The sequence below is a fragment of the Amblyomma mixtum genome, chromosome 5, assembly GCF_055824585.1.
Source record: "Amblyomma mixtum isolate Tamu chromosome 5, ASM5582458v1, whole genome shotgun sequence".
Classification (NCBI taxonomy): Eukaryota; Metazoa; Arthropoda; class Arachnida; order Ixodida; family Ixodidae; genus Amblyomma; species Amblyomma mixtum.
Window position 1 is genome coordinate 69,583,614 of NC_143016.1, and position 25,204 is coordinate 69,608,817.

Genomic DNA, 25,204 nt, shown 5'->3' on the forward strand with positions numbered 1-25,204 from the left:
TCTTGGGGATGGACCTACAACAGTTATATCGAGCCAATCCGAAGATTACAGAAACGATCATTAAGAGTCATAACTCATTCTAAACCGGATCATCCCAGCAAATCATTATTCGAAGACTTACAGATACTACCTTTCGATTCACTACGGCTACTGAAAACAGCTACTACCGTAAACAGCGTCGTAAGATACAACCATCCTTTCCATATATCCCTATTTAACATGTCATCACGTCCCACCAGGAATGTAACGCTTGGAAACTTTAATCTGCCACCCACTCACAACGTATATGGAGAACGACAGCTCGCTTTTATTGGTGCAAAAATATGGAATACCCTTCCCCACGAAGTAAAATACGCTCAAAATTTCACTCCTACAGCAAAAAAATTCTTTCAGCACATACATACTAAGAACTAACTCTTACTCAACCTGCTGCGCGAATTCGTTGTTATTATTATTATTATTTCTTTTTTGGACATAGGCGATGTTTTTCATATTATATAGTTGTTCCGTGTAATGTTTTTAATTTTTTCTTTCTCCCTTTTCTGCGCTTGTATTCATACACATGTATCTACCCCGCTGTTACAATTTCTAATTGCTTTGTACTGGAGTGTCTGTATGACTGTATTTCATTTTTTGGACCCATGACTAGCCTACGGCTACGGGTCCAGACAGTGTTGGACACATCTTTGTGTACTTTTGAATGTAATAAAGAATTTGAATTTGAATTTGAATTTGAATATAGGGTAAAAAAAATGGCCAAAAATAGTTGGCTTCTCGGGTGAAGTTCGGCTCATCAGCGAAGAAAGTTGAACAAAGGTGTAGACGCCGTTGTTGTTCCACGGTTGGAGAAATAGTGCGAATAAGATTCATGAAGTAGTAAGAAGAAACTAACTCGATGAGGAAGCCCACGTAGGCCAATGGGACAAATACATCCCATTTTCTTTATACCCATTTAAAATAGTTGGCTTCTGGTGTGAAGTTCAATTGGCTCATCAGCAAAGAACACAAGGCCTGCGAAAGTTGAACAAAAGTGTAGATGCCATTGGTGTTCCATGGTGCGAATAAGATTCATGAAGTAGTAAGAAAACTCGATGAGGAAGCCCGTAGGTCAATGGGACAAATGCGTTCTATTTTCTTTGTATTCATTTAGTGCCAACGGGACAAATATATGTTGCACTTTTTATCACTTATCACGTGAGTGTCGAACGTACGGTAATACTAGTGCTCTGTGACGGGTGGAGGCTGAAAACTGCAAGCACTTGGCTTGTTGAGAACCGTTTCTTTGCACCAGATCTGACCCGCCGCGGTGGCTCAGTGGTAAGGCGCTCGTCTACCGAGCCGGAGTACCCTGGTTCGAACCCGACCGCGGCGGCCGTGTTTCGATGGAGGCGAAACGCAAGAGGCGCCCGTGTGCTGTGCGATGTCACTGCACGTTAAATATCCCCAGGTGGTCGAAATTATTCCGGAGACATCCATTCGTGTGGCAAAACGCGCATAACGTCAAGTGTAGCGTGCGAACGCGAAGAGGCGGAGGAAGCGGCGGTGGCACTCGCCCTCACGGATCCGACGTGCACCGTGGGTCTCTGCGACTCGCGTCAGACGGTTAGAAACTTCGCCAAAGGATGGATCTCACAGAGAGCAGCCCGAGTCCTGAGGAACCGACAAGTCCAGCAGGAGGTATACAATTCCAAACCAGAATTCAATGGTTCCCGGCGCACATGGGAGAAGTATTGAGGACGTATCGCAACCGAAACGAGACGGCACACGCCAAGGCGCGCGAGCTCGCGAACCGCGCCGGCGACCGTCGTCCGTGGAATAGCACCAAAGACTGCTTGACCAGCTACAACGAAATTACCAAGGCCCTCTGCCTGGCCCGCCGAACCTTCCCTCCGCCCAGCGACAAGCTGGACAGGGCTAGGGCGCACGCGGTGGCCTTCAGACAACTGCAGACGCTCACGTATACCCAAACCCGGAACTATACCACAGGCTCTACCCTGGTACATACCCGACAAATATATGCAAGGTCTGCCACGCCAATACAGCCAGCTTTAACTCACATGCTCTGGGACTGTAACAAAAACCTGCACGGTGCTAATTCCGGAACCCTCCCGCCGCGGTTGGCCGCTGCATGCCTTGCGCAGCCCCAGCCTCGGGGACCAACTCTGGGCCGTCCAGCAGGCCCGCGAGGCGACGGCGAGGCAACGCCTCGACGTCCCCACGTGGGAGACCTAAGGCCCCGTCGGCGAAAGCTCTGCAGGACTATCAACCAACATCCACTACGGCACCCCTTTCTTTCTTCTTTCACTCCCACCTTCCTCCCTTCCCTTACGGCGCGGTTCAGGTGTCCGCCGAGATATGTGAGACAGATACTGCGCCATTTCCTTTCCTCAAAAAACAATTTACCAATTTATTTACCTATTTGCACCAGATCTGCACGCGCTAACAGCGCACGGGCGCGGGCGCTTCTTTCTTTCTTTTATTTTATTTCGATTGTGCTGTGCGTGTTACGGAAGCTGAGCCCACCAGACCATGTCACGTGCACCGGTGATAATTCTGTAGGCTCGGGTTGCCTGCTACGTATTAAATGCCGAAGGTAAAAAGCAAGCAGCACTTTAACTGCACTATTTCTTAAATTTGAGCGCTTAATAAATTGCCAGATTCGTGGCATAGTTCAGCATTTTGCAACGCATGGGCCTTGAGGGAAACGGCGCGTGACGAACTGTGGAAATTGCATGCGGGAACTTGTGCCTGCATAATTTGTAATACAAGCGTGAGCTTTGGCCTTCGAACTTGTTGTGCGGTGTATAAGCAGTTCGCATTCTGCACAAAACCGCTAAGAGCTAAGCAGAACGATCCGCGCTCTCCTTCCTTCACGTAAATATTTGCAATGAGCAGGCCGACGGCGACCGCTAGGAGCGGAACTACGCAGGCTTATCTGTCTGCGCTCGCTTCTATCTTTAGCACTCGAAACGAGCAAACGTTGAGCTGTTGACGCCGGCAGGCTTGTAGCGCGGCGTGTGTCTCGAATTACATGCAACAGAACTTCGAAATTCGTCCGGTAGCCGGATTGGCCGGATACGCGCCGACAGGTGTCGACTGCATCAACTGCAACGGTGCTGCCGCGATTACAGCTGCTTCGCCGGGTGAGCGGCTGTGCTGAGTGCTCGTTTCGCTGTCAGTTGACGGTGTAAATTGCACTTCAAAGAGCGCTCCCGTTCGCTGGCAGCTGTTGACTCGGCATCCGTGCGGTTCGGAGGACAGACGCGGGGCGTTGACAGTCATGATGCTCCGAGCAGCAGCGCGTAGTTTATCGCTGGTTAGACGTTGCGGCGTGCTCCATCAATCCACCGCCGCCGTTGCTGTTGAACCAGTTCGAAACCCGGACGTCGCTTACACTAAGGTAAGAAATTGGAGCCGTATTACGCGTTACCGCTAGTGCACCACGAGATAAAGCGAACTTCCGTGTAAAACGAACTTTCGCGGTGGTTCCTTATTCCAAGTAGTACAGTTTTCGTGTTTTGGATATGCTCGTGTTAACTGTTCACCGTGTTACATTTTGTTCTTTCTGCAGATATTTATTAACAATGAATGGCACAACTCTGTCTCGGGCAAGACGTTCCCTACTGTTAATCCAACCACAGGAGAAATAATTGCGGAAGTGCAGGAAGGTGATAAGGTAAGAACGTTACAACATGGCCCTGTGCTTTTATCGTATTCTGTCTCGGTGTGTTGCAAAATTTGCAGTGAGAAGGAAAGCTGCGGTCTGGACATTTGTGTGTTCATCATTCCGTTGTGTACGTTCGAAAAAAAAAAAAAAGCGGTCTGGTTATGAAGACCTCAAATGGCTAAGTGCCTTGATCTTTCAGTTGGCCTGCAAAAAAATTTAAAAAACATAGTGAAGCAGCAGGCGCAGTATCGGTTTTTCATTTTACCATGAATTCATTTTCAAACCACTGAACGCCAGAAACGCTTTTGAGTGAGGCAGTCAGATCACACATTGTATTCCTGGTACATTTTGAAAGTTCTACAGATAAAGAGAAAGTACCGAAAGAGCTGCTGGAGGTGCGCTATTATTATTAAAAAGGGCACTGAAGTGATGGGATGTGTAAATGATAGCTTATGATTACTGTCGTAATGAACACCTCTCTACATCTGCCAATAATATCTTTGCCTGCTTTCTTATCAGTGTCTTGTATAGCACAGAGGCAATCAGCCATCCATTTCAAAAGTAGCAGACCGCCAAGTTTGCTTCTGGGCCTTTCAGTGCATCTTGTATGGGATTTCCAGCACTCCAAATCTTTGGACAGTGAAGGGCGCCTTCTCCTTCATTCCTCTGAGCTTTGTGATGCCAAGGCTGCTTCCAGACCTCTTTTTTGCATAGCAAGAAAGAAACCCTGTGGCCTGGAAACTTGTGAAATTGGTAGTACATTCAATGTGTACTCAAGCTTGTTCCAGAGAAAACAGACCACAGAGCAGTTTGCTTTGTATTCAGTCATTGCGTCATAAAACTTAGCATGAAAGAAGTTAAATATGATTTACAATTGGGAAGGATAACAGATCGTGAAACAAATCTCCAGATAAGATTCTTCAATATTTGTCGTTCAGAAAAAGGCATAAATTGAGACAAAAAGGCATCGCCATAAATTGCTTAGATGCGGTGTTTTCTTAATGTCTTGAAATTGTCTTTTTGAAACAGACCTTCATTTTTTTTGTTAATTCGTATAGTCTGAGTTTGGAATGTTGTACCAGGCAATATTGTTAATATCAATTCAGACGAAATCATTTTACTGCCCCTTGAGAGCTTAAACTTTTGTGTTCTTGCAACCACCTCACCACTCTGCCTCTCTATTCCTCCTACTGCTGTTGTTAATCTTTCAGAGGCAATGCAGGCATGTAATACACAAGATAAGCGATGAGATATGGTGTAATCAAGTGCTACACATCTGATAAGCTATATTTTTGTCGATTTTTGTTTGGTTTCAGGACTCACCACTGCTGGAATGTATAAAGTTAACTTCTAGTGTTTCCATTTATAGTACATATCCATACTTACGTAAATTGAAGAAGCATGCCTTGTTGGGCCAGTTGGTTAGAAGTGCATTGTTGGCTTCTAAACGAGAGCATAGCTAATCAGTGAATGAATGCTTGAATCACGAATGGTTTCTCTCACAGGCTGATGTCGACAAAGCTGTGCAAGCAGCCAAAAAGGCATTTGAATTGGGATCTGAATGGCGCACAATGGACGCTTCAGACCGTGGCGTCCTGCTTAACCGCCTTGCCGATCTCATTGAACGAGACCGTTGTCTCATTGCTGTGAGTTTGGGTTTTCGTATTAGGCATTTTTTTAGAAAGTGGGCACTGTGTTCCAAATTGTTCCAAATGCTGTACCACATCTTTGGAGCAGAGCTTGGAAACACTGGACAATGGAAAGCCCTTTGCAGACGCTTACAACATTGACCTGCCGCTTGTCATCAAATGCCTCAGGTAACTGTGCCCTAGTGCAGCACTAGCTTTTTACTTCCATTTCAACTTGTTTTATTGCATGATGCTTTCATGTAGCCTCATATGTGCTTCTCTCATTATCATAGATAAGGAGACATTTCTGCTGCGAATTGGGCACCAGAGAAATCTCAAAAGCAGTCTTGAATGACACTCCACAGCTCCTTTCTGAAACCATTCTATACACTTGTATAGAATGGCTCACTTGCTACAGACTAATCCAGCCGGAACTGAGCTTGTAAGAATTGCATGTCAGAGATGTTATCTGATAGACTTATCTGTGCACTTGACAATTGCCCTCTTGCACTGCAGAGTAACCTGCCAAACTGATTTTTCCAGCTACACTTATCTTTACAGCTTGACAATGCCTTCTCATCTCCACACACACATACATGCAACCCTCTTGTCACACCCACTCTACACTGCCCTGTTCAGAGACCTAACTCTTGCCACTGACGTAAGTGACATCACAAACGGGCACCGCTCACCTTAACAGCAATTTCTTCCCAAAATACTGACTGGAAATACTGGAACAACTATCGGCATATTTTTTAAATTGCGGAAGACGTGCCAGCAAAAACACCTGTCATGGTGCATACTGCCACTTGTTCAATTATCGCTGCCAAGTGTCTCTGCCTATTAGTTTTGAATTTTCTTTTCTCAAAATGTCCGCTGTATGATAAATGCTGTCTCCTCCGTGTGCTGCTACAAAATGTGCCAGTATGGAATCTATCGTAGACATAATCACATTTACTTTGCTCCTATCTGTCAGTGTACGTTAAAGAACCCCAGGTGGTCAAAATTATCTGCAGCGCTCCACTACGGCATCCCTCATAACCAGAGTCTCTTTGGGATGTTAAACCCCACAAACCAACCAAACCATCCTCTCATGAACTCAATAGCTTTAGAAATTTCTGGAAAGAAGTAGTGCTGAACTCAAAAGATGTCTTCTTTGTCCTGCAGGTACTATGCTGGCTATGCTGACAAGAACCACGGAAAAACTATCCCTCTCGATGGCAGCTTTTTCGCTTACACACGCCACGAGCCCGTCGGAGTGTGTGGACAGGTTATTCCTGTGAGTCTGTGCATTGTCTCGGGGGAAGCAGCAGTAGGGCTGCACGAGAGCTGCATTCATTAAACCTATTCTGGCACTTGTCGCACATCCTGTTGCAATACAGAATGCGGCGTAAGGTGCGCTAGGTGCAACTTAAATTGGGGTTGGTATTGTTCGGGTTCAATGCCGATGATGATCCGTCTGTTTGGGCAAGGAACAGCTGCTGCTATAAATGCAACTGGAAACCGTGCGTTTTTGCCTCTGCCTTGCTGTGCGACTGATAGACAAGCTTTGTTGTAAAGCTGGTACAGTGTGCAGTTAACAGAAATCTAAAATCAATGATTGTAAGGTTTGCAAAAGTATGCATTAATGTGCGAGATGTGTGTGAGACCTCCCATAGAACTTTTGAGCTTTTTTGCTATGCAGCATACTGATTGGGCAACCTAGCAACTTACAAACTGTAGGATGGAATCATGCTTTAGAAACTACTGTTGCCTGGATGGATGGATGATAATGGCTTTACCCTTTGTATCGGGCGGCAGCTTTCGCCACCTAGCCTTTCTTTCAAATGTGCATTGTTGCCATTTTGTCCGTTCAGCGCTTGATGTGCTTTTGTGTTGTTCTGCCTTGCAGTGGAACTTCCCAGCATTGATGCAGGCCTGGAAGCTAGGCCCTGCTCTTGCCATGGGCAACACAGTGGTGATGAAGCCAGCTGAACAGACTCCGCTGTCGGCTCTGCATGTGGCTTCTCTGGTGGCTGAGGCCGGCTTCCCGGCTGGTGTGGTCAATATTGTGCCTGGCATGGGTCCCACGGCAGGAGCTGCCATCGCAGCTCACAAGGACGTTGACAAGATTGCTTTCACAGGCTCCACAGAGGTGAGGCCTATTCTCAGCCCTTTGCAAGACACAAAAAGTGAGTGTTTTATAGCAAAACAGCACCTGCAAGCGCGAAATGTTCGCAGTGGATGGTGTAGCAATCTGTAAAAGATAGTGCCACTGTTTCTCAATATCAATGCTGTACTCTTAGCTGTGAAAGCCATAAGGTGTTGTCCTGTGGCTACATTGTCCAATTCATGAGGTTTCTAATGCACACTGGCAGATTGCTTCTTCCACTTGTGACATTTTAGCACAATTCTGATGTGTACATATATTGGAAGGTTTTAGATTTCAAGGCAAATCTTGTAATGGTTTCATAAAATTTCCCCTTTGAAATCTGCAATTCTTCCCCCATGCATACTGTGATCAAAATGAAACGCTACTCAGAATACTGTTTGTTGTTAGGCTGCTGAAATTCTTTTGACCTTTGCATTCCTATTTTCACACAACTGATGTTAGTGAACATTTTGGTTTAAAAAAAAAAAATGCCTCAAAAAATGTGCAGGCACCTTAGCAGCAGTAGGCCAGTTCTTTTTTGACTATATGGCACAGGCAGGACAATGACTGACCTAATTACTGTGAGGCTGACCCTGCAGTACTGCCGAACTCTTAACATCGCCGCTATCATTGCAATTCAGCTTTCCCTAAAAGGTAGTGCACAGCTAGATATGCAGTGCCATTTTCTACTGCAACAGTCAGTTCAGATTTAACTGGTGTGTGTGCACCTTTAGCTAGCTTTAGTTGCTGTGTGCTCAACTTTTTTGTGGCATAGTCACTGAAGGCTGGATATGCTCACTAATGTAGTTCAGCCGCCACGGTGGCTCAGTGGTTATGGCGCTCAGCTCCTGACACAAAAGACGTGGGTTCGATCCTGGCCGTGGTGGTCGAATTTCGATGGAGGCGAAATTCTAGAGGCCCATGTACTGTGCAGTGTCAGTGCACGTTAAAGAACCCCAGGTCGTTGAAATTTCCGAGCCCTTCACTACGGCATCCCTCATAGCCTGAGTCACTTTGGGACGTTAAACCCTCATACACCATAATGTAGTGTGCTTCGAGCACTAAAAATTGGTGCTTAAAATCAGATTTTGCTTGCCACAACTCATAACCAGGAGTTCAAGACAAGCGCATCTAGTTTCCTTGGCTGCCACCACATGGTCCATGGCTTTGAACGGTGAAAAAGTAGCACGCTGTCATCATCCGTGACCTAAGAAAGAGAATCACTGACTGGCCGCAGAATAGAACATGCTGTCATGAGACACTGTAAGGTGGCCAGATACCTCCTTACTGGAGGAGTGTTGTATTTATTATCAGAAAGGCAAGAGGCAGTGCTGGCAAAATGCAACGAGGCTGCTTGTAAAACTGACACAAAAAGCAGCAATTTGAGTTGCAACACGAGCGGGATCATCCCTTCCACGTTCCCTCTTCACGCCTGAATACAAAGTGCCAGTTGCAGAATGCCACCCTAAATGAAACACGATGACACTATAACGGCACATAGCCCGCTTATCCCTCGCGTATCGGTTTTACTGGACCGCAAGCTCCGTGATGAGCCCATGTAAACGTTGTCACGAACCAAAGGTGCGGAGACTAAAACACACTGTTACGTGCCCCAGCACACAGCTCACCCTGTACAATTGTATGTGGTGAAGTTGTGCTGGCTGGCTTTGAGCCTAGTGTGTCTGTGGTACGATTTTTCCTTGTCCCGTGTGGTCTGAAATACGCAGCTGCTGGATGGTAACAAAAAATTGAGAACGATCAAAGCGGTCATTGCGGAAATACTGCAGCAGAGCGCACAGGCCACAGTTTCGCCCCTTTTACTATCCTCCACAAGCCAGGCTGCCTCCGTGCGTGCTGCACCTTGTTCATAGTGGTCAAAACCGAGAGGATCGCTGTCAGTCAAGTTCGCAGGCAGTTGTCAACTGCATCGTGAAAAATGCGGTGATATGCCGTGCTCTCAATTGCCATCAGCACATTGATTCTGTGCAAAGCCTAGCAATACTACCACAAGCTAGCATTCGATTCCTTTAAAGAATGAGCACATTAACTCAAGTGACTACTGCAAGATACTGCCATTTGGAAATGTCGCGATGTTTCGCCATGGTTAGTTTAGATAAAAAAGAAATTTTGCAATTTCTGAACGTTTAGGAGGTTTAAATAGCTCTAATAGTGAAATTGCGATGCGGATCGAATTGAATAGTAAATACGATCCGCAAACTGTTTACAGTTTCGAATATTTGCACACCCCTGCACTATAAAGCACGTAATTGCATCATTCTTAAATTAAGTTTCCCTGCCATACTGGAGGGCTTAGTGTCAAAAGCCCTTGATGGTTATTATTGCCTGCAGTTTGTTTGCATTATTTGAAGGTGAACGACTTGCTAGCTGGCATCTCACATACAGCGGGCCTACCAGCAATTCAAAAGTATTGTGTTCTGATGGCTGCTGTAAGGCCACAAGCAGCTTCTGACAGCCGATAGAAAACACTTATGTAGGTGAGAAGAGGTGTGAGGTAGTGAAATCCAAAGGGGCGAAATTTCAAGAAATGCAGACGCTGTGCTTTCCACAAAATGCCAGGACATGTTTTATTGAGAAATTTAATAGCTTGCTTTACTGTGTGATTACCATGTACTGCTGAGATCTTGCACAAAACAGATCAAACATGCATTGACTTGTGTTCAGAGAAAGCATTGGTTATTTTCTTATCCTCGTCCTTGTCATGTGAATCACGCTGTGCATCAAGATGCCATCTTTGTTTTGTTTTTTTCTGCAGGTCGGCAAGTTAGTGATGGAGACTGCTGCAAAGTCGAACCTCAAGAAGGTCACATTGGAATTGGGTGGCAAGAGCCCCAACATTGTCTTCAAGGATGCTGACTGTGAGTTATCTGTGGTGTCTGACCTATTGGCTAGTATTCTTGCTATAGAAGTAACTTGTGAGCTAGCATTATCGAGGCTAACGAAAATGGTTCAGCTTAAGTTAAGGACAACACAGCGAGCTATGGAAAAAAAAAAAAAAAGAGTGCAAATCTTTTAAAGGGGTAGAGACACCAAATTTTTGTGTTGTATCTCTGGGTTGTAAATAATGCGTAGCGATTCAGTGAGCATGGAACACCATCTTAGAAGCATGAACTCGCATTACATAATTAATAATCGTATTATTTGTACCCAGCAGTTTCGGTTTCGGTTCGTAGTTGCCAGGTTTTGCCAGGCTCTTTCATGACGTCAAAAACCAGACAATGCGTTGTCACGTGGGTCCGGAAAGCCGTGACGTCGTGTAGGCATGTCGTCTGCTTGACACGCACGTGGTGCCCGTAAACACGGAGAGCCGGGCGGAGGGCAAGTCGTACAGCGCCGAGTCGGAAAGAAGAGTTTTATTTCGGCGAAGACACCGATTATAAGGAATCGCGGGATGACGCAGATGAGGAAGACGCCGCGGTTCGAACCCCGACAACCACTTCGTTTTGATCCGCTGGCCAGCGATTCCGAAGAGGAGGCAGGCGTCAGGCCCGACGCAGCTCAGATTGTGCCAGTGAACGCCGAGCGTGTAGGCAACATCAGATGGTAAAGGCGCGTTCACACTACGCCGAGGATCGGGCGATTTCAGTCTGGCGATGGTCGGCGGCAGCGATTTTCGTGCCGTCGGCGCGTCTGTCACACTGCGCAGACGCCGACCGAGCACCGGTCGTCGCCTGACGAGCGCATCGCCGTCGCGTCGCCGAGATAGCAGCCGTCGGCCGACCCGTGTGTCACACTCTGCCGACAACAGCGCCGACCTCACGCCGACGTTGTCCCATCCCGACAGTTCGACGCTGCTTCTTCGTGCGCGCTGCTCGTCTGCTAGCTCCGTTGATGAAGGCGTCGTGGAAATCGAACTTATCTTCTATTATGGGACGAGTTTGCACTAAAGCGATGTGAATAGTAGGCCTTTTATTATAGCACAGTCGACTTCCAAAGCGCCGTCAACTGCGGAAGCGAGACCACCTAGGCCTAGTGACGACTAGGGCAGCCTGGGACCAGTGCGCAGTTCAGGCGCGTTCACACTAGGCCGACGGGACCCCGAGGTCGACGCGACAGCGACGCCGACGGTCGCGTCGGACAAACTGGTCGTTCCCCGACTAGCCAGTCACACTGCACCGACGACGACGACGACGCCCCAACGACCAAGCGTCGTCCTAGTGTGACAACGCCGCCGACCAAAACGAGACCCATTGGCCGACATGCCTTGGGGATATCGGTGGCCGAGCGAAAACATTCGCCGACCAAAAACAAGTAGCGAGCTCAGAGCGCGAAGTGCAATCATTATTTAGACAAATAATGCACGCGCAGCAACATTCATCAAGCCATATGGCCACTTGGCCGACGCGCCGCACTGATCGTCGCTTGCGAACTGCCGCCCCACTGCAAGCAGGGACACGGAGCGGTGAGCATCGCTGCGCCGCTCTACCCAAGCTCCGCCCGCAACCGGTGTCGCACTTCGCCACCATACAGCAGTCCCTCAGAAAGACTGCTCGAGCAGCGACAAAGCATGCCTGCTTATGTTTCGAGCTTTCGGCAACGGCATCGCTCGCGGGCGCTCCGGGCGACGAGCTCTTCTGCTGCCTGGTTGCCGTGGTCGTCGCTAGGCCACGACAACCTCTTCCGCATCGAAGTCGCAGCGGCCGGCGCTTCGGAAGTCGCCTGCGCTATAATAAAAGGCCTACTCTACACATCGCTTTACTGTCAACAGCATCATCTCACAATAAAATAATAGTATGGTAAAACTCCACGACGTCTTCAGCAGCGAAGCGAGCGGGCGCCAGGCGAGCCGGACCGCAATGTTGGGCCAGCGGCAGCTGCGAGGTGGTTGTGGCAAAAAGTTTGCTCGTATCACAGTCGTTACCTTTGCCAGCAGCTCAGTATTCGTCAGCGATCCTCAAAAATGACACATTTTTCACATTTCTTATCCCAGGGTTTATTATTTACGTCAAGAACACACTTTAGCTCCTTTTTATGACGCCGGCAGACGGGATCCAGGCTGGCCGGCCGGCCGGCATGCTCGGCGTACTTCACGTTCGCACAAGAAAATACATAACATCCATGATACTTGAGAATGCTTCCTACATTAGAGCACGGGCAATATGCCTCTGCAAAAGTGGATCTTTCGGCAACGACATCGCCTGCGGCAACGCCGGGCGTAAAGCACCATCGCACTCGCGAGCGCGCAGAAAAAAAAAAAGACTCGTGAGCACTCGTAACCAAGGTTTCTAGGCCGCGAAACCGCAAAACTTGGTCCCGTACGTCAGAAAACTGTGCAATGACGTAGGAAATACTTGCTTGTGTTTTCTTCTCTGTTCCTACGTCACATTGATGCACTAGCGATGGCTCAGACTTCAAGAGTGAGCATCTTCACAAACTTTAAAATGAAATTAAAATATGTTCTAGACCTCCCTTAAATTTAATACTTCGCTCTTATGGTCCTCACATACAAAGGAAACGTATGGCAGTCTTTTGTGCAACCTTGGAATTTGATGTCTCTACCCCTTTAATGAAAACATGGGGTAGGTGCTTAGAATCTCGAAAATGCGGTACTCCCTTACTACAAAGCTCTGTTACTTGAATGCGATGAGTGGTGACGAGGACAACACAAGACGACCGGATGTGGCGCAACTTTCAACTGGAATTTTATTCGGAAAACATGGGCATATCAAGGGAAACGAGAGCCGCCATTGCGCATAGCTGGTTGATAGTTGCACCACGTCCAGTCTTTGTCTCGTTTCGTCCTTGTCATGACTCAGCTCATTCAAGCAACAGAGCAGTGCAATACCAACTAGCCTCTCTTGTCGCCTTGCTTATTACAAACCTACTCCAATTTCGGGGGACTCCTGCAAACATTGGACCAATGCCATCTGTGCTTGTTGATACTGCAGTGGACGAGGCCATAGAGACATCGCATTTTGGGTTGTTCTTCAACCAAGGCCAGTGCTGCTGTGCTGGCTCGCGCATCTTTGTGGAGGGGGCGATCTACGACGACTTTGTGGCTCGCAGTGTGGAACTAGCCAAGCAGAGAGTCCTTGGTGATCCCTTTGATGTCAACACCACACAGGGACCTCAGGTGTGCCAAGCTTTGCTGCTCAGCTTTGCTTTTTTGCTGCTCGCAGTCTCCGGTGAAGAGTTCACTACTGCTATGCCGCTGCTCAATATGTCATTCACCATACCGGTTGCCTTAGTTGAATGTGGTTCAAAGCACTTCGTTTTTTTTTTCACATTTTCCGAAGGTGAAGGCTGATCTATATGATGCATTAATCAGCATGCAAGTAAATATGGTATAGTGTGCCTTTGTCTCTGTACTCAATTATAATGTGAGGGGCGACTTTTAACTTCAATCTCAGTAAAAAAAAAACCTTGCATTACACATGAGTAAATACAGTATTAATGAAAAACTTGAGAGCAGAACTTTCTTAATCGTTCGAGAGCAGAACTGTCTTAATCGTTCTAGATCATTAAGAAAAATATGTTTGTGGTAGTGTCATAGTGCATGGCCCATTATTTTATTCCTCTAGAAAGTAAGCTGCACATTATGCTGTATGCGTCACCTTGTGTAGTGCTGGAGCAGTGTGCCGCACACAATAAAAACTAAAATTAGAAAGCAATCCATGGTTTCCAAGCTAAGCGCCCATGGTCACCTTGCTTGCAAGTCTATTGGCCTCTACTTGCGCACAGGCGTTGCCTCTAAATTTTATAAGCTGCGACAAGGTGACTGCTTTTATGCGAGAAAGTGCACTGCCCGAGTGCTCTACACAAGGGTGACATGGACTGTGCGGGGTTGCAGGCTCATATGAACAGAGGACATAGACGTGCTGTGTCCTTATTCAAAGTATATATGTACGGGCACACCTCGGAAGCATTAATTTTTGCTTATATTTCCTTTTCCATGTGTAATAAAAGTTGGTGTGTTCTGGTTCTGCACGCACATGCAGGTTGACCAGGAACAGCTGGGCAAGATACTGAACCTGATTGACAGTGGCAAAACGGAGGGAGCCCGGCTGCTATGCGGTGGAGCCAGGCATGGATCACAGGGCTACTTTGTTCAGCCAACAGTTTTCTCGGAAGTTAAAGATGGCATGCGCATCGCCAGGGAAGAGGTGTGGCATGTGATTTTGTGGTGTGGTAGTATTTTAGAGCTTACATGAAATATTGGAAGATCATATGAGAAGCATGCAGCTCTTCTTCACTCATCTTGTCTGTAAAATGCATGGTTGTGATCGCTGCAATCTCTGTCATTGTGTAGGGTGTGAAGTTAGGAGCTATGTAAAAAAAAAAAAATAGATGCTGGGCAGTGGTGGCACCGTTAAGTTTAAATGCACGAAAATGTGGCCATTCAAGTTGTCATTGTTCTATATTTTTTTGTGCAGGGAAAGGTTATTGATTCAGCTGCTATTTAGCTCTTTTGTGTATACTTTGGGTAGTGGGTGAAACAGAGGAAGTTAGTAACGAAAACTTACTGTACCATTTAAACTCAACTTTTTTTTCTTTTCTTGCAGATTTTTGGCCCGGTGATGCAGATCCTTCGTTTTGACAACGTAGACGAATTGATTGAACGTGCAAACCGCACAGAATATGGTCTGGCTGCAAGCCTGTTCACACGAGACATTGAGAAAGCGCTGCACTTCTCTTCGGGGATCAAAGCTGGCACTGTGTGGTAGGTATCGCAGAGAGCGACTCACATCTATCTCTACTGTTTCAATTAGGCAGTCTGTGAACAGCATGACTGGTATAGCAGTTTCACCATGCCTTCTGCTGAGCTTCATGTTGTGCACTTGTGCCGATACCTTGTGCACCACGCAACTATAACATGTGCCAAACTATCGCAGATGAATGTGTTTGTGGAAAATGCGATGGGCTATGCCTGGACATGTACAATCTCTGCCAAAAGTAGCCGATCAATGGGGTTTGTTTCTTATCTGTGTAGTGGGGCACTTGTGGCAGCCCTTGAGCTCTAAGATCTGTGTAGGGTCATAAGAACCCTTGTCCCCTCCTTTCAACAACCTTTAGGTCCGTATGAGTGCTGGAAGGGAGGGCTCCACAGTACAGCCAAGAAGCAAACCCCTTTGCTCGGTTTGTTTTGGCGAAGGGAGTAATACATGCTAGGGAAAATATGAATCCAATTGAATCCAAGTAAATTTGTTCAGCATTCATCCCATAGTTGTCAGTGCTGCATTTTTTTTTTTTGTTGTGTAGGGTGTTAGAGAGTGATTTGTAAAATGGCTAATGGTAGCATTTCTCACTGCGATGCCAGTAATGAGAGAAGGGTCCCTTACGTTTATTGTTAGGCGTGTTTCCACACTAACTCGTATGTCACAAATGGTGGTAGCTGGGCTGCACCGGCTTAGGCACCCAGAGGCACAGGTTGAGGGAAAATGGAGGAGGGAAGTTCAGTTGAGAGAAAGGGCAGATAAAAAGGCTAAATATGGTATATTTGAGTTTTTCTGCCCCTGGTGCATGGTTAAAGAAAATTGCATTGGGACACCATTGCTCATTAGCTACTCTGATATCTCTAAGGCACTTGTGATCGACAAGGGAATGATGGTAAAGGGTCCCTTTAAAAGACCAAAGGCACCTAATTTAAGTTGAGTGTCTTCTTCATCCAGATGTTGCATTACACATCAGAATACATGGTTCACCACGTGGTATTCACCTACAATTGCTAAATAATTTAATTAAATTTCCTCTTCATGCTGTTTTGGTTTCATCAACCAAACGATGGCCACGACGCATTGGGAACATCTAGATCACATGAGGAACAAAACACTGCAATATAACGCTGGTACATAGTTCTTGAAGCAGGCTGGCCCAAGTGTTGTGAATTAAAACTGCATATCAGCGAATATATTGCAGTTTTTTTCGTAAACACTCCCAACATGTCACATCCATCGTTTGGTTGGTTGATGAAACTGAAACAGCATCAAGGAGAAAGTCAATTATAAATTATTTAGCAGTCATAGGCGAATACCGCATGGTGCACGATGTATTCTAATGTGTAATGCATCATTTGAAGGAAAACATGCCACTAAAATTTGGTGCCTATGGTCCTTAAATGCCACATGAAATTTGTTTGTGCTCAGTGTTGTTTCTTGAGCAAGTATCTTTTTTTTTTTTTCCCCAGGGTAAACTGCTATGATGTACTGACTGCACAAGTTCCCTTTGGAGGCTTCAAGATGTCTGGCATCGGTCGTGAACTTGGAGAGTATGGTTTGGAAGCGTACACTGAAGTGAAATCGGTAAGCTGATCGCATCTGTACCTGACTCTTCTGCTGATTTTGTACGCACCATTCTTGTGCGTCACATTTGTGACTCGGCAAGTGCTGTGTGCTTGTACAAGTGTTTTATGTCTTTGAAAGTAAAACATTTGGCAATACAACATACAACCTTTTTACCTTGGCTTCTTTTATGCACAACCTTATTTCACTGTTCAGAGTTGGGATGTTTCATTCAATAAACACATCAGCATTCTAGTTATACTTTATGGGTGTAGTATACCTCTGGCCTGTTTACTCCATCCGTAGGAGCATTTAAATCCCATTTTCTCCTGCAGTGCACGCGTAAAGCTACTACCATCATTATGGTTATACTGATAGGCTCCTGTTTGGGCTCCCGTTAAGATGAACACGGTTTTAAGATGAAGAATGTGCTACCATTTGGTCGGTTCCCCATGGACACTTTCGCAGCGACCTCGAACCCCACCAACCCCTCACATTGATACTCATGGGGCATCTGCACGGCACTGTCGACAATGGGAAAATGCACAAAATGCTCCCACGCAAGAAGTTGCACCCCGAAAAGATAGCTTCCGCGCAACTTCGCGCCTTTGTGCGGAGTAGCTGTTTTGGGGGGCGTGCTTCCTCGCAGGGAAGCTTTCTTGCTGATGTGGAATAGGCAAGGTACCTTTGCTCCTGTCTGTGCGCACGTCACATGTCACATGTTGCCATTAGTGAACTAAAAGTGAAAAGCGCTTAGGTGCGGAGTAAACCTGCTCATTGACTTTGGGCTTAAATACAGTTGGGAGCCAAATTTTTAACTGACGTGACGCCCCGCAGTAGGTGTTATCGGGGAATCGAGATGGCCAGATATCGGCGCTCTGCACAGTGCGGAAAGTCACATGGTGCACCTGCTTGTAGAATTGATAAAAGCTACACTGTCGAAGGAGCCTCAAAAATCAAATCGGGTAGAAAAACACAAATAGCAGTCGCTGCGGAAGAGAGAGCAAAAAGTGACAGTGAAAACAAAACTAAACTTGCGCCGTTTTCAAGTAAGATAAGGTGACTTTGTTTCATGTCCTCGCTGTTCACCTCAATTCATGCATAGTACCACATATGTTCCATTTGCAGCCGCCACGGTGGCTCAGTGGTTATGGCACTTGGCTGCTAACCAGAAAGACGGCGGGTTCGATCCCATGCGTGGCAGTCGAATTTCGATGGAGGCGAAATTCTAGAGGCCCGTGTACTGTGCGATGTCAGTGCACGTTAAAGAACCCCAGGTGGTCAAAATTTCCGGAGCACTTCACTATGGCGTCCCTCATAGCCTGAGTCGCTTTGGGACGTTAAATCCCAATCAACTAAACTAAACATGTTCCATTTGTAGTTGTCCTCTCACTGAAAGGTCATTTTATTCATTTTTTCATGTAACACATAGTATTTGGACACTCCTAGCATGCTCGCATATCTTTTTTTGGGGAGCACTTCCGTTAAGACAAACTTCTGACAGGACGAACAAATTTTCTGGTCCCTTCAGGTTCATACAACAGGGGTCTACTGTATAGCATGAAATTGGTATGAAGGTACTTTGCACAGATTAATATGAATGCATATTACTTTTGTTTCTGCAGGTGATAATCAAGATGGGCCAGAAGAACAGCTAAGAAGCTGAACTGGCATTCTACACCACATTATACACCATATTATACGTTATTTTTTATACCATTCTTCTTATCAGTATTCATATACACCTGTTTTCCTGTTGGAGGAATCCCTCTTGTAGTCATACGTGCAATGCTCAATAAATTATCAACAACCAATCTGGAACATTACCCAAGACATGAAGTGTTTCACTTTCTAGTTGTAAGTTGGTAAACTCATTCAGATTTGATTTCACATTTGCATTTATAGCCTAGCCATGGTGACATGGTGTTGCGTAATTCAGCACCTCGTGTCAGTATGCACTAGTATGTCTTCTTGTACTTAATTATGTAGAAAAGAATTTCACTGCAAGATTCATGCCCTCATTTTTACTTCATTGCTAGATTCTTACTCCTAAGCTATGTGCTGTGCTTTTGCCTACGCAGTTTCCATTTGGCAAACTGTACTACTACATACATGTGCCTATGCTTGCTTTCTTCAGGCACGTTTAGAGGCCTGTTCAGCATAAACACAGCATTTTTTTTTTAAACTACTATCACATTCCCAGGCCTTGGAGATATCGCACTGGACCACCCGTCCTTGAAACTGAGCATCCTTTCAAGCACTGGCAATGCCTAAGTAAAATTTTGTTCAAATTGCAAGTGGTAGCACTTGTTGCACCCAGGGCCAGAACAATTGGGAATGAACTGGTGTAACCAAATTCACTTTCCACCTGTTCTATGCTGTGGTATCACTTTGATGCTCTTCTGCACGAAACTGCTGCTGAGGCTTTCCTCTTTTTAGGGACTTGCATTGGTGCTATTTCTTCTCGGTACATGGGTACTTTTGAGGCATTCTGCTCACCATAGGCACTCTGCAAGCATAGTATTATTTCTGAATTCTGCAAGAGTAGTGCCATTGCCATTACCCTTACGTCTAGTTGCTGCATTTTCAAGCTTCTGTGTGCAGCTGGCAAACATCCTTTTAGTGATTCACCTTTAATGTGTCATCTACCGCTGATATGAAGGCTGCAATATGTCCTGTCAGCGCCAAATTAAACATAACAGGACAACTTTTTACAGGGAACACTAGAGTTATAGTACTTCGATGCCATGAAGATCACTGTGTAGAAGTGTTAATCGACCGCTGCCGTACTTCCTCTCCAGCACCTATTTTTGCGTTCTTGTTTTCGAATTTTATTTTCCACTGACAGTGCAACGAGCCAGCATTTTTCCTGTTCTATCATTAGTTTTTGTGACAGTGTGTGAGCTGCTGATATGTTGAGCATTGTTCTTATGTGCGAACACTGTTTTATCAATTCAGCCTTTAACTGCGAACGCAAGCTCCAGCTCTAATTGCACTGTTTCTTTGTATGGGAAAGCAGCATTGTCGACTATATAGATCTGCAGGGACCACAAGTGACTACAGGTAATGTTAAAACTAGTTTCAAATTGGCACAAAACTGTTTTTTCAAGCAGGAAGACTGCATCAAGGAGGCTTTATGGTAATATCAATGCAGCAAGACCATTTATACCATGTCTGCTTGCTATACAAGCTGCTATTAGAGTGCATCTGAAATGAAGCTTTTAAACTTTCTAAATTCACACTCTCTTGCATTCAGGCAAAATAATTTGAACTTGTTTCGCATGCCCCAACGGACTTGTGGGGCAAGAGATTAAATCCTCAGCCAGGCTCGTAGCAGTGTTAAGCACGCATGTACCATCACAGGTTGGAGCAGCATGAGGAATGTTTAGTTTGTATTTTTGTCCGCGAGATAACTTTTTATAATTCATTCACTGTTATGTTTTTCTGCCACTGCTTGAAAATGTTCAGCTTGCATTATTTTAGCCAAAATGCATGCATGCATGCGCACACTTTCAAATGGGCATGGTTTGGCATACATGTGTAATCTCCAACTTGCTGTTAGTCTGCTTGTGAAGTCTTATCTGTGAAATGAAATACCGGGGATTGATGTGCTGCTGCTGGATAGCCGGGTTGCATACAGTAACGAGTACAATAGTGACAGGCTGGCCAACATTTGGAATATGCAATAGGCTAGCACTCGAGGCAATAGATGTTCAGAACAGCCATTTTATTCACTCATACACAGCTTATTTCCTCTTGCAGCTTGCAGTGGTATGATACAGAAACAAGTGTACACCTCTTTGGCACGCAGCTTTTGTAAATGCTATAGCACATAAAAGTGGTGCAGAATTACCAGTTTTCAAGCATAACATGGGGCTAGACTTAATTCCTACCTCTAGAAAAATAAACGATTAGTGTTCAGAAAAACAACTGTGACCATTGTGCTTGCCAGGTTTGTGGCTGATGTGGTTTCATTTTTCAGCAAGTATATAAAAGTGAAGGTACCATTTATAACGCAAAATTACACTCCTTGCATTAATACATGTGGCCTTCAGAAGTAATAAATGCTCCAGCATCTTGCATAAAACCGTTTCTGTAAAAGCAGATATGCAGCATGCAAGCAAGTAGTGCACGGTGCTGGCATACAAGTGTACTGATAGCTTTCAAGCCGTGGGTTCAGAAACCTTCGTACGTAACAACATTCTTGTCAGTCTCATGCAACCGCACACGAAGCTGTAGACCCCTGGGCAAGACTTTGGACAGTTGTTGCCATACAAATACAGCAACATTCTCTGTCGTGCTGAAAAGAAAACGATGCAGCAGTTGCACTGCACTGCAGGAATGGAGTGTGGCTACCTTTCCATTGAGTAAGTAAGGAACTTGCGCTCATCGTTGTGTGCTGGTTTGTTGACTGATGATGCACTCAAGGCATGCTGAACTAACTTTGCTTTTAGAGTATGTGCAGGGTCAATACACTTGGAGGGAACACGGCTCCGCGTGGCCACGTGCCTGCGGAGTGCCACTGCATCTGACCCGTTCATTAATCAAAGCAGAATGGCACACGAGAAGAGGGACCTCGACGTGGGGCTTCATGTAATCTGTCCCTTTGCACGGGTTTTCTACCGGTTTTGTCGCAATGGTGCTCCGCATGTGCTCCGCCACGCGGAGCCGTGTTCCCTCTAAGTGTGATTGACACTGTACATGCGATCACTATGCCCTTTCTGCTTATGTTAGGAGAACAATTTTTAGCTCATTGTAAACAGAAATGTATTTTTCTGTGATATATGATGTGAGCAAAATTTGAAGCAACCGAAAAGGCATTTCTGTTAAACATGCCTGGTTGCGTGGTGTTTTTCGAAAAAACTACCGTACCAAAAAGAGGGCTGCTTGTGCAACGTTTAGATGAAATGTTACCCTCGGTAAATGTCGAGCAGTTTTGGGTTCCAGCGGACAGTTATTTAGAATCAATGCTCTAAAAAAAAAAGACCAAAAATAAGAAAAGTAGCACAGGCTCAACAGCTTTTGGCTTAATAGACAAAATGCAAGGGTATCTGGCACACTTGTGGAGCGTGCATATTTCGTTAAGGATGTAAAATTTTTTGGAGCTGCACTCTTTAGTTCTTTAGTTTTCGTTGTTCTGAGTTAACCGTCACCATAACATGACCTATGGAAAGTGTGGGTAAACTTATCACAACAAAATCTAATGAACTACTAAGTGCAGCTCCAAGAAATTTTGCACACTTATATGCACAATCGACAATTGTGCCAAATATGCTTTCGTTTTGTCCATTAGACCAGAAGCTATTGAGCCTATAATATTTTGTTATTTTTGCTCTCTTTTAGAGCACTGGTTCTATACAACTACTACTGGAACCCAAAATTGCTCGACATTTAATGAGGGCAAAATTTCATCTAAACGCTGCAGAAGCACTAGATTTTCTAAAAAAACTTCACGCAAGCAGGCAAGTCAAACAGAAACGCCTTGTCAGTCACTTAGTATTCTACTCACTTCATATGTACCAACTGCAATTGGTATTAACATCGCATGTCACTGAGAAGTAAATACATTTCTGTTTACAATAAGCAAGAATTTGCTTTCACATCACAAGCAGGTGGGCCAAAGCAATTGCACAAACACTGTACAAAATGGCCAGTGGCCGCACAACTATGGGACCCCAGCCTTAAAGGGACACCGAAGACAATGCCAAGCCATAATAATTTCCGATAAAAATTTATTCTTTCGCCCTTTCTGGTTACGTTGATGTTTGTCTAGCAGTAAAAGGTGCATTTATCATTGAGAAAACTGAATTTAGAAACCTTCCCTTCAGTCGATTCAAACGTGTAACATCATTAACAAAAAGGATAGTTTGCCGCCATTTCGAAGTGAATGGCAGTGTAGTACAGCCTGGGATCTATGCACAAAAATTGGCGTTGACACATGCATTGCACTTGCAAAATTGGCCAGTGATAACAGCATCTGTATTTCGCTTTGTCTTTTCTAGCTTACACAGGCCAACTTCAATCAGTCCTCAGCATCCCTTAAAACTTAAAAATGCAGGAGCAGAAACAAGCCGGACTTACTGACTGACAGCATTTTCAATTTGTATTCATCTCTGAGAAACATTGGGAAAACTTGTCAAAATCTCTTGTCTTACCTCACAACTGTCTCAAAGTGTGGCACATCTTTGTCCAGGTTTTTGTGATCGAGGGCATCCATTACTTCGCTCTGTAAAGGTCACATTGTACTTTAGGGCATTGCGCATGCTGCCTTACGGGCACAAAGTAAGCTTTAAATGCTGGATATTAAAACACTGGTGTAGAGATGTTTTAGTGCTTGCTAAATTGAACGCACCGATTAGGAGCTACGCAGCACCCCATGAAGATATGTGCAACTAAGCTCTACTTCTGTTTCATATCCTTTGCATATGTTTCATTAGTGATAGGCTATCAGTTTTTTTTTTTTACTTTTCCTTTGCTATGTGCGCACTTAAGAAGCCTAGCATAATTCACCAGCTGGCACTTTTGCCATTTGTTCCATAATAAATGGTAAGACTTGCTTGCTGTTTTTATATTTTAGGAAGAAAAGTATGGAACTTTGAGTGAGGGCACTTCGTGTTCCAGTAAGGGTAGAATATAGACAGAGTTTAATGGGTAAGAAAAAGAACTGAAAAAGAAATTGCCCGACCTGTGGAATATAGATAAGTAGACTATAGACATAGGTTAGATTGAGCAGTAAAAAAAATACAAATAAAAACACCGCAGTCCATACCACCAGTTAGCACAGTGCTGATACTGAGACTTGACCTTGCACATGCTGTCATGGCTACATTGTGGCACTGATATTGTAACACCGACGAAGTTGGACCGCACCGCGAGTATGACGATGAAGTGCTGGCATGAGATCTAGAGGCCTGAAAAATGTCGGACTGTCGAGAGCTACCTGGTGCTTTTGTTCGCAAGTGCCCACGTATTCCATAACAATATGTGGCGTTGCCATGATGTACTCTACTCAGCTGCCCAATGCTATGAGATGCATTCCATACATACTCTTCTGTGCTTTTATTTGCAATTTTTGCAAGTGCATACTCAAATGTGCGTGTTGGATTAATCGATGCGCAATATGCTGCCTCAAACTCCACTTTCATGAACAAATTGATACAGCTGTGAGGTGACTAACCTGTATGTACTTTTTCAGATCTGTGATGTTGATGACCATTCCTGTGGCTTTGTCCACCTGTAAAAATAAGTTGCATGTTTGATTGTTTCCAGCCTGACATCAGTTGCAAAATCGAGGAATGTGTACACCACTCACAGGGCCCGTGACTGTGACCTCCACTGAAACAATAAACAGTCAGTGATTAATGATGTTAAAGAAATATGTGCCCCATCACTGCAATCACGATGTATTTGTGAACTCGTGTACGAGTTAATGCACCTACATTTGTAGTTGTGACCGTGACCATTTGGATTGTTGCACTTCCCAAAGATGGCAGCATTTTCAGCATCTGTGAGGTGCAGACTGCAAGCAGACATAAAACGAGACTGTAGTGGCTTTTGAAATTCGGCTAGTTTGTAAACTTCATGTTTAGTATGCATAGTACTGCTCACACTGGGAAGCAATACTTATCAGGTGTACATAATTAAGGCATACAGCAAAGCTTTCATGTACGAGTGCGTACTACATTCCAGCATGTAGTACTCACTCCAACCAGGTACCAACATACAGTCTTTGACAAAAATATACAGCCCATAGGGCTTGCCTCCTACGTCATCAGCGTTCTAAATTTGTCGAAGGTGAGAGAAACACGTCCTCACTTGACAGTTTGGGCCACGTATGGCTTAGAATTGCAAACCCCTTAGACTGTATATTTCTGACAAAGGCTGCATACCTCCTGTCACAGGAAGCGCGTACTGCATGCTGTTGACATGATAACCGCGCACACAGTTCTAAACCGAGAGTAAATCCATGGGAGCGTTAACTTTAATATTCCTCCGCTCTTGCCGTGAAAGTTCAGTCAACGTCTTCAAAAAGAAGACGATAAAGTACATGCTTTCCTACTCGATCTTTAGCATTTAAGCAGCTAGTTTCATGCACTGTCACCTGTGCAAGCGGTGAGAAGCGCTGAAGGATTCAATCCGCGTGACGGATGCAACAGGTGTTGAGATCCCATTCCTGGGCCCGTCCCCCATCGCAAACTAGAAACTGCGGCTGCTGCGGCTGCGGCTGTATGCTGCGATGTCCTGTGGCCTACGGCGTTTGATGGCTTGATTAGCTTGGGTCTTTGCCCTTGGGCCTTGGGCAAGGCGGTTGTCTTGGGTGCAGTAGCTTGGGCTGCGAATGGGCTACTTGAATGGGCTGCGACGGCCGGCAAGCTTGCGGCCGGCGCAACATGTGGTTGCGAAAACGAAACTGCAAAAACTTGCTATGAATATATATTGCAACATTTTGAAAAATTGGAACGCATTTCCAGCGCATTTAGAGACATGCAGCAACTGTTGTTTGGCTGTACAGATTGTTAACATGTGTTTTTGGGAAGTCGAG

General features: G+C 45.3%; 2 protein-coding genes across 2 annotated transcripts; one reads left to right on the top strand and one right to left on the bottom strand.

The window, feature by feature from the left end:
- The first annotated feature begins 2,686 nt into the window (after positions 1-2,686).
- LOC149342559 (aldehyde dehydrogenase, mitochondrial-like) lies at positions 2,687-18,488 on the top strand. The gene is made up of 12 exons (XM_089544914.1): positions 2,687-3,400; positions 3,572-3,676; positions 5,173-5,313; positions 5,405-5,484; positions 6,463-6,574; positions 7,187-7,429; positions 10,200-10,302; positions 13,333-13,517; positions 14,383-14,547; positions 14,947-15,104; positions 16,569-16,683; positions 18,288-18,488. The coding sequence occupies exons 1-12, from the start codon at positions 3,281-3,283 to the stop codon at positions 18,318-18,320; spliced, it is 1,560 nt and encodes a 519-aa protein (XP_089401040.1). The 5' UTR covers positions 2,687-3,280; the 3' UTR covers positions 18,321-18,488.
- pr (6-pyruvoyl tetrahydrobiopterin synthase purple) lies at positions 18,381-25,173 on the bottom strand. Its single transcript, XM_089544917.1, has 6 exons — positions 24,764-25,173; positions 24,102-24,181; positions 23,975-23,997; positions 23,840-23,896; positions 22,818-22,888; positions 18,381-20,962 (listed from the first exon to the last, which is right to left on the bottom strand). The coding sequence occupies exons 1-6, from the start codon at positions 24,850-24,852 to the stop codon at positions 20,839-20,841; spliced, it is 444 nt and encodes a 147-aa protein (XP_089401043.1). The 5' UTR covers positions 24,853-25,173; the 3' UTR covers positions 18,381-20,838.
- Between the last annotated feature and the right edge of the window lie 31 nt (positions 25,174-25,204).

Bases quoted from the DNA above. Each gene is read 5' to 3' on its own strand.
- LOC149342559 (XM_089544914.1), top strand. From the start codon at position 3,281: ATGATGCTCCGAGCAGCAGCGCGTAGTTTATCGCTGGTTAGACGTTGC. The intron at 3,677-5,172 runs GTAAGAACGTTA...TTTCTCTCACAG, and splicing joins AAGTGCAGGAAGGTGATAAG to GCTGATGTCGACAAAGCTGT. The intron at 7,430-10,199 runs GTGAGGCCTATT...TTTTTTCTGCAG, and splicing joins CTTTCACAGGCTCCACAGAG to GTCGGCAAGTTAGTGATGGA.
- pr (XM_089544917.1), bottom strand. From the start codon at position 24,852: ATGGGGGACGGGCCCAGGAATGGGATCTCAACACCTGTTGCATCCGTC. The intron at 23,998-24,101 runs GTAGGTGCATTA...TTATTGTTTCAG, and splicing joins TCACGGTCACAACTACAAAT to TGGAGGTCACAGTCACGGGC. The intron at 23,897-23,974 runs GTGAGTGGTGTA...TTATTTTTACAG, and splicing joins AGGTCACAGTCACGGGCCCT to GTGGACAAAGCCACAGGAAT.